Source organism: Tamandua tetradactyla, chromosome 3 (assembly GCF_023851605.1).
Source record: "Tamandua tetradactyla isolate mTamTet1 chromosome 3, mTamTet1.pri, whole genome shotgun sequence".
Classification (NCBI taxonomy): Eukaryota; Metazoa; Chordata; class Mammalia; order Pilosa; family Myrmecophagidae; genus Tamandua; species Tamandua tetradactyla.
This window is the reverse complement of record NC_135329.1, coordinates 176,478,225-176,491,722: the sequence shown is the minus strand read 5'-3', so window position 1 is coordinate 176,491,722 and position 13,498 is coordinate 176,478,225. Positions and strand designations below refer to the sequence as shown.

General features: G+C 36.9%; 1 protein-coding gene across 2 annotated transcripts in view; it reads right to left on the bottom strand.

Moving 5' to 3' along the window:
• CDK15 (cyclin dependent kinase 15) overlaps positions 1-13,498 on the bottom strand; it is a 93,704-nt gene that overhangs the window by 66,777 nt on the left and 13,429 nt on the right. For both annotated transcript variants that reach the window (XM_077152006.1, XM_077152007.1), the window contains exons 5-6: positions 6,161-6,255; positions 5,352-5,414 (exon numbers count right to left, since the gene is read on the bottom strand). In XM_077152006.1, the coding sequence (XP_077008121.1) occupies positions 5,352-5,414; positions 6,161-6,255 (158 nt within the window). The remainder of the gene's footprint in view (positions 1-5,351; positions 5,415-6,160; positions 6,256-13,498) is intronic.

Genomic DNA, 13,498 nt, shown 5'->3' with positions numbered 1-13,498 from the left:
AAGTAGCAGGTTACAAGATCAACATTCAAAAATCTGTAGCATTTCTATACACTAGTAATGAACAAGCTGAGGGGGAAATCAAGAAACGAATCCCATTTACAATTGCAACTAAAAGAATAAAATACCTAGGAATAAATTTAACTAAAGAGACAAAAAACCTATATAAAGAAAACTACAAAAAACTGCTAAAAGAAATCACAGAAGACCTAAATAGATGGAAGGGCATACCGTGTTCATGGATTGGAAGACTAAATATAGTTAAGATGTCAATCCTACCTAAATTGATTTACAGATTCAATGCAATACCAATCAAAATCCCAACAACTTATTTTTCAGAAATAGAAAAACCAATAAGCAAATTTATCTGGAAGGGCAGGGTGCCCCGAATTGCTAAAAACATCTTGAGGAAAAAAAACGAAGCTGGAGGTCTCGCGCTGCCTGACTTGAAGGCATATTATGAAGCCACAGTGGTCAAAACAGCATGGTATTGGCATAAAGATAGATATATCGACCAATGGAATCGAATAGAGTGCTCAGATATAGACCCTCTCATCTATGGACATTTGATCTTTGATAAGGCAGTCAAGCCAACTCACCTGGGACAGAGCAGTCTCTTCAATAAATGGTGCCTAGAGAACTGGATATCCATATGCAAAAGAATGAAAGAAGACCCATCTCTCACACCCTATACAAAAGTTAACTCAAAATGGATCAAAGATCTAAACATTAGGTCTAAGACCATAAAACAGTTAGAGGAAAATGTTGGGAGATATCTTATGGATCTTACAACTGGAGGCGGTTTTATGGACCTTAAACCTAAAGCAAGAACACTGAAGAAGGAAATAAATAAATGGGAACTCCTCAAAATTAAACACTTTTGTGCATCAAAGAACTTCATCAAGAAAGTAGAAAGACAGCCTTCACAATGGGAGACAATATTTGGAAATGATATATCAGATAAAGGTCTAGTATCCAGAATTTATAAAGAGATTGTTCATCTCAACAACAAAAAGACAGCCAACCCAATTACAAAATGGGAAAAAGACTTGAACAGACACCTCTCAGAAGAGGAAATACGGATGGCCAAGAGGCACATGAAGAGATGCTCAATGTCCCTGGCCATTAGAGAAATGCAAATCAAAACCACAATGAGATATCATCTCACACCCACCAGAATGGCCATTATCAACAAAACAGAAAATGACAAGTGCTGGAGAGGATGCGGAGAAAGAGGCACACTTATCCACTGTTGGTGGGAATGTCAAAGGGTGCAACCACTGTGGAAGGCAGTTTGGCGGTTCCTCAAAAAGCTGAATATAGAATTGCCATATGACCCAGCAATACCATTGCTAGGTATCTACTCAAAGGACTTAAGGGCAAAGACACAAACGGACATTTGCACACCAATGTTTATAGCAGCATTATTTACAATTGCAAAGAGATGGAAACAGCCAAAATCTCCATCAACAGAAGAGTGGCTAAACAAACTGTGGTATATACATACGATGGAATATTATGCAGCTTTAAGACAAGATAAACTTATGAACCATGCAATAACATGGATGGACCTAGAGAATATTATGCTGAGTGAATCCAGCCAAAAACTAAAGGACAAATACTGTATGGTCCCACTGATGTGAACGGACATTCGAGAATAAACTTGAAATATGTCATTGGTAACAGAGTTCAGCAGGAGTTAGAAACAGGGTAAGACAATGGGTAATTGAAGCTGAAGGGATACAGACTGTGCAACAGGACTAGATACAAAAACTCAAAAATGGACAGCACAATAATACCTAATTGTAAAGTAATCATGTTAAAACACTGAATGAAGCTGCATCTGAGCTATAGGTTTTTGTTTTGTTTTGTGTTGTTTTGTTTTGATTTTACTATTATTACTTTTATTTTTTTCTCTATATTAACATTCTATATCTTTTTCGGTTATGTTGCTAGTTCTTCTAAACCAATGCAAATGTACTAAGAAATGATGATCATGCATCTATGTGATGATGTTAAGAATTAATGATTGCATGTGTAGAATGGTATGATCTCTAAATGTTGGGTTAATTTCTTTTTTTCCGTTAATTAAAAAAAAAAAAAAAAGAGAAGGGATAATTGGAGATGAAGGGATACAGACTGTACAACGGGACTGGATATAAAAACTCAGAAATGGACAGCACAATACTACCCAATTGTAATGCAATTATGTTAAATCACTGAATGAAGCTGCATGTGAGGTATAGGTTTTTTGTTTTTGTTTTTTTTTTTCTTTCTATTATTGTCTTAATTCTTATTCTGTTGTCTTTTTATTTCTTTTTCTAAATCGATGCAAATGTACTAAGAAATGATGAATATGCAACTATGTGATGTTATTAAGAATTACTGATTGTACATGTAGATTGGAATGATTTCTAATTGTTTTGTTAATTCTTTTTTTAATTAATAAAAAAAAAAAAAAAACTATTAGAGGACTTCCATGGACCCAATCTAGTCTTATAGAACACCAGTTCTCTAGGCACTCAGTGCTTGCTTTCCCTTCCAAAGGGTGGGTATCTTACTTAGGACCTCATCTGGATCTAGTCCAGTTTTAATGTGCCCAAACTTAAGACAGCGCAATACAAGGCTGTGGAGCTCACATCCAAGAGGGACTTCCCCCCAGCTTCTGTGTGCAGCAAGAAAACACTGAACACAGTATGGCTTTCCAGTTACTTTGCCTACTCATGGCTCTCAGAGGCTGTCACAGGTCTCTTTTGGATCCTGCTTCTGACACCAGATTCTGCCTATGATAAACTGAAGCATTTTAAAATTTTGGTCAAGGTTTATTTGGACAACAAATGAATTGTGGACCAGGCAGCACCAAACTGAAAGTGGTAAGAAGCTCCCTCCTTATTACTTCTTCCCTAGGCCCTAGCTACTCAAAGCTTTGTCCTCAACCAGCAGCATCTGCAGTATCTTGGATCATGTTAAAGATGCAGAAGCTCATGCCTCACCCTAGACTTAGTGAATCAGTCCCTGATCGACTAATATTCTAATGACCTAATGACTTAGGTTACTCATCTGCTCATTGAAGTTTGAGAAACACTGGGCTAGACCGCACCAATAGACTCCCATCTGGAATCTCTGACTCTAGACTCTTCCTCCCTTTCAAAAGCAATGATTACATAAATTTCCTTCTGAGCATGTCATCCCTCTCAACTTAGATACCTTTAATCACTCTTCTAAGAAATGAAGTCCACATTTCTTGGAAAGTGGGACTCTTAGCTACCTGCCCAGTCTATTTTCCCTGACTTATGTATCCCATTTCACTAATATATTTTATGTTTCAGACTAACAGGACCAGAAATGTAGGGTGGCACTACTGAAAAAGAATCTTAACCAAGAATCACTTTTAGCAATGACAAAACTGGTTCTATACCTCAGGCAAAGTATTTGTCTTCTCAAACCTTGGTTTCCTCTTCAAAATAAGAAAGTTAGAACAATCTAGTGTTTTAAAAACTTTTTTGATTGCAACCTATGGTAAGAAATACATATGTAGCCAGTATTTACATCCATACATAAATTTAAATACATTACAACTGCAAGAAAAGTTGCACAAAATAATATTTATTCTTAATAAATATGATGCATTCTAATATTTTCTATTCTACTCTCATCCATTATATACATATATATATAGTGTATATAATGTATATACACAATAAAATAATATATATAATAAAATTATATTTTATTTTATAAATAAATATATAAATAATAATAAAATATAAAATAAAATAATAATACATAAAAATTATATATATATATATTTTAACATGGGCAGGCTCCGGGAATAGAACCCAGGTTTCTGGCACAGCAGGCAAGAATTCTGCTACTGAGCCACTGCTGCACCACCCTCATCCATTGTATTTTAATTCAATTAAAACATGCCTATTGCTAATCACCAATTTTATTCCACAACCCACTAATGTCCTGCATAGTATTGGTGTATATTTCTTATCTCCAATTTTTGGCTCTAAATCCCTTGAGATTAGGAATCATATCTTCTATGTTTGTTTATTTATCCTTCTAAGCATTTACTTTGGTGTCTCGAATGTGGTAATCACTCAAGCCTGAACATCTCTCTTTCTCACAGTTTTTCTTTCTTCAGCTGTTCTTCTATTTAATCAAATCGAATTCCCTGACCCTTCTCATCTCTCCCTAGCTGTCAGCAACCTATCTTCACTTATTTCTTTCAGATTAGACTCAATTTTGAAGCCACTGACCTTTTAATCTCTTTCTTGCCAATCTCAGCTCTCTTGCCCAACCGTCTTTCTCACACTTATGTCTGGAAAAATCCAACCCTGGTTCAATCCAACTAACTACTTACTCTCCTTTTCTATTCTAATTGCTAAACACTGTCATAAAAAAACAAATCCTCAGCTTTCTCTCCTATTCATCACAGAGCTATTTTAAAACTTTTCCACTCTTTTCAGCCCCTTGTCACCCAAACCTTCCTGTCCCCCTTGCCTCCAAGGCTTATTACGGGTCCCTAGTACGTGTTCCCACAGTATTCATACATAATATAGCCTTTATCACATTGCTTCTCATTGCCCATTCAGTCGTTCACACCTCCTATTAGACTTTAAGCTCATCGAAAACAAGAAACCTAACATTCATAAATGAAGACATAAATAAATGTTTGTTAAATGAATGACTACATTAGATACATTTCTCCTATGGCTATTTTAAGAGTCAACTGTTAATTGATTAATGCCAATCAAAACTAAGGAATGAAAGTATGAAACCCAGATGGTTTTTAAAGTTGATAGTGGATGTATAATTAAAGATAGTTAAGAGTTTATTATTTCTATCCAATGAATGGAAAAATGGAAGTTGTTCCTATATGTATAATAGGATCTGATAGAACAGACGATAGGATTACCCATTAAGATCCAACAGAGGTAGTCTGTTTGCTAATTCTAGCGAGAACTCTAAGTACAATGCAAACTTTATCACAGGCCACAGCAGTCTGCCTGAAAGAAGGTATTTTTTTATAATGGCCTGGCTTCATTTCTTTCCTTTTGATGCTATTCCCTTTAATTGGTTTATACATCATTGGTTTATACATATTTGCATGATGACAATGACTGACCCAAAGAGTTAGGCTGCTCAGAGAACAACTTGACATTGCTTTGTATTTTGAGGTTTTGAGGGGGCAACTCTTTTTTTTTTTTTTAACTTTTTTGTAAATATCAGTAATGTCCATCTTTTTACCTATCATGATGGAACATTGCTTTGTGATGGCAGTCTGTTTAAAAACCTCTTCTGCTGTGGGTGAGGCAGAAGAGAGTCCTAACCCGTAAAGTACTCACCCTGATGTTGTGAGGGTGAAGCCCTCCTGGGTGCTGAGACATATACTGGGCCAGGTCTGTGTGCTAAACAAAATGGCGGAGAAAGAGAAGAAAGTCACGTTAGGGGGGCTAATGACTTAGGATTGTTGCCTTAAAGTAGATCACAAACCTATCAAAAGTATTATAAAGTTCAGAATTTTTGAGAATAAGGTGTGAAAAGAACATGACCAGGGTTTCTGAGACGGTACTGCTAAGGTCAAGCATAGTGTGTCTTTCCAAGGTGGCTGTTATTAGAAGCAAGCCTGTTTCTCAGCACAGAGATTCTCCTGTTAAACAACTGCCACTGAAAATGATGCTGGGATTTTTTGACTACCCAAGCGTTCTTGGAGGGAACTAGTATATATAACCTTATGATTTCTTTCTGCTTATTTGGATATGTTTTTGTCTCAAAAATACGTTATGAATTGTTATTTAGTAAGCTTGGATACAATAAAAAAAATCCTGTGACATGTCGTCACTGTCCTGAAAAAACATTAGAGAGTGATTAAAAATAGACACAAATCAAATGCAAGAGTCTCATTTAGGAGGCAAATTCAAAATGCCTATTATCATTGGTGAAGGGAATGACTGCAACAAAATAGTGGGTAAAGAAGCAGGACTAAAGAATGGGCATGAAAACAACCAGCCTCTACTAACCACAGTAAGGAAAATTTCTGTGATACCTTTCACATTGTAATGAAAGTTTTATCATGCCATAAAATATTAACAGATTCATCATATAAGCACCAGGCTTTTCCTTCATGCTTTGTAAAATGCTGGAGTGAACTCACCATGTACTCGAAAACGAATGTCAGTGTCTCTTTGGTGTGGATTATGTCGTGCAAGAGCACAATATTGGCATGTTTCAAACCCTTTAGGAGAGATGCTAGAAAAATTAAATAAAATGTTAAATCAATCATTGATAATGAAAGTGCTGTTTTCTGAGCTATCAAGAAGTATTTATTTTTTAATCATTTCAAATCAACCATTCTGGTTTTTATTACTGGGGAAAAAAAACTTGTGTGAAATAATACTTACAATGACAAAAGATCTTCCTTATTTGTTAAATGGCGAGTCTACTGCCGTACACAACTTATTTTTTTTACAGGCTAGAGCAGTTGCAAAACATATGTTTCCATTTACCCAATCAATTGTATCAAAGTACTCAGAGCACTTTGCAGATGTTCTCCTTTGGGAATTTTATCATCAGTGCTTCAAAGCTACAGTAGAGGAGGCCTGGAGAGATAAAGACCACTGGAGGAGCAAGAAGTGGGGTGTATTGCCTGCTAGAGCAGGACGTGGCAACGTGTGACCACATTCCAAAATTCAAAGTCACTTGGGGATCAACAGGGGTGGTAGATGTGATTGGTGGAAGGCAGGCATAAGAGCGTGCGATGAAAAATGGTTGAAACATGATAGAGATTGGAGAGAATTTACTAAAGGAAGAGTCTCAAACCTCTTTGGGAAAGAAAATGCAAACCTGAAAAGAGGTGAGGGCCAAACTTGGTAGCCATGGGGAGTACAAGTGGGGAAGGCTGAGAACTGTCTCTTGCCTCTTCAATAACAATTTATTAGGTTGTTAAAGGCAGGCTTTAAGGGGAGAAACCACCAAACATGTGAGTGAGTGGCTGGGGGGAGGTTTGAAAGGTTGTTTTCGGGAGACCCAGGGGTAAGTAACATATTCTTCCCGTTTATAGACCATCAGTCCCTTTGTCCCCACCCAGACCCTGGCTCCAGCAGAGTGGAGACCAGAAAAGACACAATTAAGAGATAAGTCTCAAATCAGGGCACCCCTGCATAAAGAAACACTGTCCTTAAGACTTCCAGGAAAAGAAAAGTTAAATATAAGAACTCAAATGTTTTGTAGTGTTATGTCTGCATATCATGAATCTCCTGCACCAACTCTCTCCTAGCATAGAATTCTATAAGATCACAAAATGAACAGAATTTTTACACCTCAACAACAGAAAGACAATTAAAATTCAAAAATAGGCAAAGGTCTTGAATAGCCAATTCTCCAAGGAAGCTATACAAATGGCCAATAAGTACATGAAAAGATTCTCAACATCATTACTCATTAAGAAAAGGTAAATCACAACCAAAATGAGGTATCACTTCACACCCATGAGGATGTCTAAATTAAAAAATGGAAAATAAGTGTTGGCAAGGAGGTAGAGACTAGAACTCATATATATAGCTGGTAGAAATGTAAAATTGTGCAGTATCTCTGGAAAACAGGTCAGCAGTTCCTTAAAAAGTTAAACATAGAACTCCCATATGGCCCAGTGATTCCCCTCCTAGGTGTATTCCCCCAAAGAACTGAAAACAGGGACTCAGATACTTGTATACCAATATTCATAGCAGCATCATTCACCATAGGTAAAAAGTGGGAACAACCCAGGTGCCATCAATAAACGAATGGATAAACAAATGAAGCATATGCAATGGGATATTATTCAGCCTTACAAAGAAATGAAGTTCTGATACCTGTTACAATATGGATGAAACTTGAAAATATTGTCGCAAATAAAGTAAGCCAGACACAAATGACTAATATTGTGTGATTCCTCTTATATGAAATACCTAGACTGTGCAAATTTACAGTCAGAAAGTAGATTAGAGGTTACAGGGGCTTCAGGGAGGCAGGAATGGGAGGTTTTGCTTAATGGGTGCAGAGGTATTCTGTTTTGGGTGATGAAAACTTTGAAAATACTGGTAATAGTCAAATAGCATTGTGAATGTAATTAATGCCACTGAGTTGTACTGTTAACAGTGGTTAAAATGGCAAATTCTGTTATATACATATATTTTTTCTGTTATGATAATTAAAATATTACATTAATTATTTGTAATTAATAATATCAATTATATATTAATATTAATATATAATTATATTATATAGTACAATTGGTATTATTAATTCTGAATTTTACAATCAGTCCTGTTGCACAATCTTCAGCTCCAATTATAAATATATATAATATATATATTATAATGTAGATTAACCAGAAACAAAAGGACAAATACAATTAATATATATATTAATTACCATAACAGAAAAAAAAGTAAAAACAAACGAACAAAAACTCTCAACTATCCCCTTCAAAATCTGGAACAAAATTATTTCCTTCAGGAATCTTGTCCTGTTACAATGAACAGCTGTTGTTTTGCCTTCGTGGCATCCATTCATTCTTCTAGTAGAGACCCTTCTACTTTCCAGTGGGGAAACAATCTTTTTCCAACCCCATTCTGGATTCTGTCCCCTCCTCCAGTCCATGCTATTCTATTGGGGCGGATCCTGTCCTTACCCAAGAGCAGGCATGTGACCAGGCCTGGCCAATCAGAGCACAACCAACCCCTTGGCCACGGTGATTGGTTGGGAGAGACAGGCATAAAACCCAAGCAGGTATACAGAGCTGTTCTTTGTTGATGACAGTTAGAAAGAGGTTCTTTCTTTTCTGCTGGGAGGGCTGAGCCTGTAGGATTTAGCCAGGAGTTGCTATGGCCAGATCACAGTGGCAAGGCCTGCCTGGGAATAAAGCTAAGACAGGAAAAAACATAGGGATATGGGGAGACATGGATTCCTGGTGACACTTTTGAACTCTGCAAACCTCTCAGCTCTGTGAGCCAAGGAATTTCCTTTTTAAGTCAGTTTGGGCTGAGAACTTCTTCCACCAAAAGTGCCCTAGTACACCTGTTAACCCCACTTTGCTTTAATGACATTTTTACTTTTTGCCCCCTGAGTACTTTTGAGTTATTTTTATTTCACTTTTGCCATATGTTGCTTTATAAACATGGTAAACAGTTTCACCAGCATATGTTTAATCTGAAGTCTACATGTGAATAGAGATGAGTGACTTTCCCTCTCTTCAGGATACTGTCAGACCACCTAGTACAATGCCCAACCAAGGGTATGTACTTATTTTATCAAACATATTGAGTGTCTTGACAGAGAACTGACCGTGGAGCCAGAAGCCCTAATGTGAATCCTGGCCCTGTCACTTCCTATCTGAGTGAGTCAACCCACATTTCAAGTCACTCCCTTTGAAAAAGAGATAAAATCTCTGCTGACTTTACTTCACAGCGTTTATTTGAGGATGGCATTAGATCCCATGTGCAAAACACTTGGTTAACATAAAGTATAACACAGATGCAAATTAGAATTCGTATCCTTCCCATCAGCTTCTTGGCCTTCCTCTTTACCTTGAACTTTATTCAACCCCATTCCCAGATTAACATCTTAAAATTTTGTTTATGCCATGTTTCTGCTGAAGAGTTTACAATACCTTCCATATTTACAACATTAATAAAAAATGCTTGAGCATGTGTTTTATGTGTATTTGTTATTTTAAATAAATTATGTTCATGAATTGGTCTCTTTATACACAAACACACACACACATACACAGTAAAGTATATACCAAAATTAAATTTTAAAAGAATATGGCAAAATTGAAATAAATAATATTGCTAAGTTAGCAATTTTGTTTTTTATAAAATTCTAGTCTCACTTAAATATATTACTAAAACTCCCAGTGCTTATAATTTAAAAAATGTTTTGTTAATTATAATGGCTTCATATTACCATTTGTTAAAAAGTTCAAGGACCAATATCTATTTAGAATGAGGCTCATTGCTAACAATATGGGTATAAATCTTTATTTCATATAGTTTTTTTGATAATTTCAGTTTTATAGGAACAGGAAAAGGTCAGTTTTGCTATTTCTCTGTTGTTCACACAAATTTGCTTTATTATAAATATATAAAGAGATTGTTCAACTCAACAACAAAAAGACAAACAACCCAAATACAAAATGGACAAAGGACATGAACTGACACTTCTCTGAAGAGGAAATACAAATGGCCAAAAGGCACATGAAAAGATGCTCAACTTCCCTGGCTACTAGGGAAATGTAAATCAAAGCCACAATGAGATATCATCTCACACCTACCAGAATGGCCATTATCAATAAACAGAAAACAACAAGTGCTGGAGAGGATGTGGAGAAAGAGGCACACATATCCACTGTTGGTGGGAATGTCAAATGGTGCAACCGCTGTGGAAGGCAGTTTGGCAGTTCCTCAGGAAGCTAAGTATAGAATTGTCATATGATCCGGCAATACCATTGCTAGGTATCTACTCAGAGAACATGCGGGCAAGGACACAAATGGACATTTGCACACCAATGTTTATAGCAGCATTATTTACAATTGCCAAGAGTTGGAAACGGCCCAAATGTCCATCAACAGAAGAGTGGCTAAACAAACTGTGGTATATACATATGATGGAATATTATGCAGCTGTAAGACAGAATAAAGTTATGAAGTATGTAACAACATGGATGGACCCTGAGGACATTATGCTGATTGAGATTAGCCAGAAACAGAAGGACAAATACTGTATGGTCTCACTGATATAAACTAACATTAGTAAATATAACTTGGAGAATTTCAGCCAAGAACAGAGACCATCAGGAGATAGAAATAAGATAGATATTGGGTAATTGGAGCTGAAGATTGTGCAACAGGACTGATTGTAAAATTCAGAAATGGATAGCACAATACAGTACACTGAATGAAGCTGAATGTGAGAAGATAGAGGGAGGAGGGCTGGGAGCACAAATGAAATCAGAAGGAAAGATAAACGAAAAAGACTGAGATGGTAAAATCCAGGAATGCCTAGCGTGCACAATGATAGTGACTAAATGTACAAATTAAAAAATGTTTTTGCATGAGAAAGAACAAAGGAATGTCAATATTGCAGGGTGTTGAAAATAGATGGTAATGCATAGTTTAAAACTCTAACTTATGTGTAAGACTAAAGCAAAAAATGTTTATTTGGTACAAAATTTATAATTTGACTAGTGCATTTCCTAATATAACTTATGTGGACAGTTTAATTGAACACTATAAGTACATGGAACCTTGAGTAGGGCATGAGATAGTGTAGATTTGTCCAGAGTGATGCCCGAATAAATCCCAGAGTGATTTGAACAGTGAATAATAAAGTATTTGCAAAGTCCCCTTGGGGTAATGGCGAGAAAGGGAGAAAATCCAACTTCCCCATATGGAAAATTTCTGATATTCTCACAAGCAGTGGGGACAACCAAGGCAAAAGGCCGAGCCCTCAATCTTGGAGTTTGTTCATATGAAACTTATCCCTGCAAAGGATAGGCTAAGCCTACTTAAAATTAGGCCTAAGAGTCACCCCCAGCGAACCTCTTTTATTGCTCAGATGTGGCCTCTCTCTCTCTCTCAGCCAACACGACAAGCAAACTCACAGCCTTCCCCCTCTCTACATGGAATATGACTCCCAGCGGTGTAAACCTTCCTGGCAACATGAGACAGAAATCCTAGAATGAGCTGGGACTCAGTATCAAGGGATTGAGAAAACCTTCTAGACCAAAAGGGGGAAGAGACAAATGAGACAAAATAAAGTATCAATGGCTGAGAGATTTCAAACGGAGTCAAGAGGTTATCCTGGAGGTTATTCTTACACATTATATAGATATCACCTTTTTAGTTAAGGTATATTGGAGAGGCTGGAGGGAAGCGCCTGAAACTGTAGAGCTGTGTTCCAGTAGCCATGTTTCTTGAAGATGATTGTATAATGATATAGCTTTTACAATGTGACTGTGTGATTGTGAAAACCTGTGTCTGATGCTCCTTTTATCTACAGTATGGACAGATGAGAAAAACATATGGATTAAAAATAAATAATTAATAAGGGGGAACAAATGTTAAAAGAAATTTAGTAAATTGAAATGCTAGTGATCAACAAAAGGGAGTGATAAGGGGTTTAAAAAAATAGGGGAAACAAAGGCTAAAATACATTGGGTAGATGGAAATACTAGCAATCAATGAGAGGGAGGGGTAAGGGGTATGCTATAAATGAGTTTTTTCTTTTTATTTCTTTTTCTGAATTGATGCAAATGTTCTAAGAAACGATCATGGTGATGAATACACAACTATGTGATGATATTGTGAGTTATTGATTATATACCAAGAATGGAATGAGCATATAGTAAGAATGTTCATGTTTGTATGCTGTTATGTTTTAAAAAACTTAAAAAAATAAAAAAAAATTTGGTATTAGTCTTATCTCCAGTCCACAATTTCTTTGCATAAATTGTTTAAAGCTATTAATCCACCTAATGAGGATTAGCCATTTGTAGTAAATGGCAACTCTTCACATCTCTTTATCTCACACCCTTATCTGGTCCATTAGCAAATCTCTCAGCAATACCTTCAAAATATGTCCAGAAACCCTCACTTTTTGTATCTCCTCTGCTACCATCCTGGCCCAAGCCACCATCATATCTGGGCTGATGATAGCAGATACCTCCTTACTAGTCTCACTACTTCATCCCCTGACTCCTGGGGTCTCTTCTCCACAGACAGCCAGGTAGAGTGATCCTTCTCAAATGGAAGGCAGGCCATATCACCTGCACTCCAAACCCTCCAGTGGCCTCTGATCTTATTCACAGTAAAGTCCAAAGGACTCACAGTGGCCCGCAAGCCCCTTCCTCCATCTCCACGACCTCTTTGCCCTCATCCCCTACACTCCCACCCTTGTTCACTTGGCTCTAGTCACACTGGCCTCCTTGATGTTCCTTGGAGATTTCCAAACACATTTCCACCCTGGGGTCTTAACACTTCCTCCCTTGCTCCCCTCAGGTGTCTGCTCAATTGCTACATGTAAGGTAGACAAAATAGCAGCCACATACACACACACACACAATTCTTCACATCCAACCTTTATCCTTGTGCCCTGCTTTGTTCTTCTCCATGGTACTTCTCATCACATTATACAATACACATCAGTTGTCTGTCTTCATCCTTGAGAATATAAACCCCATTGAGAGCAGGCTTTTTGTCTTCTTTGCTTAATGCTATATCTTCAGTGCCTACAACGTCTGGCACGTTATAAGCACGCAATAAATATTTACTATTGAATTAATGATCACTTACTACCTAATACCATTTATATACACATAATTGGTTGGCATAGAGCATTTCAGTGGAAGATGTCTTTAATCCTTATTTGTTTCTTTTAGTTGTCTCCCTCATTAGATTTTAAATGTTGTGTGTGTTAGGGCTGTGTCTACTACTGCTTTTCTAACACCCCA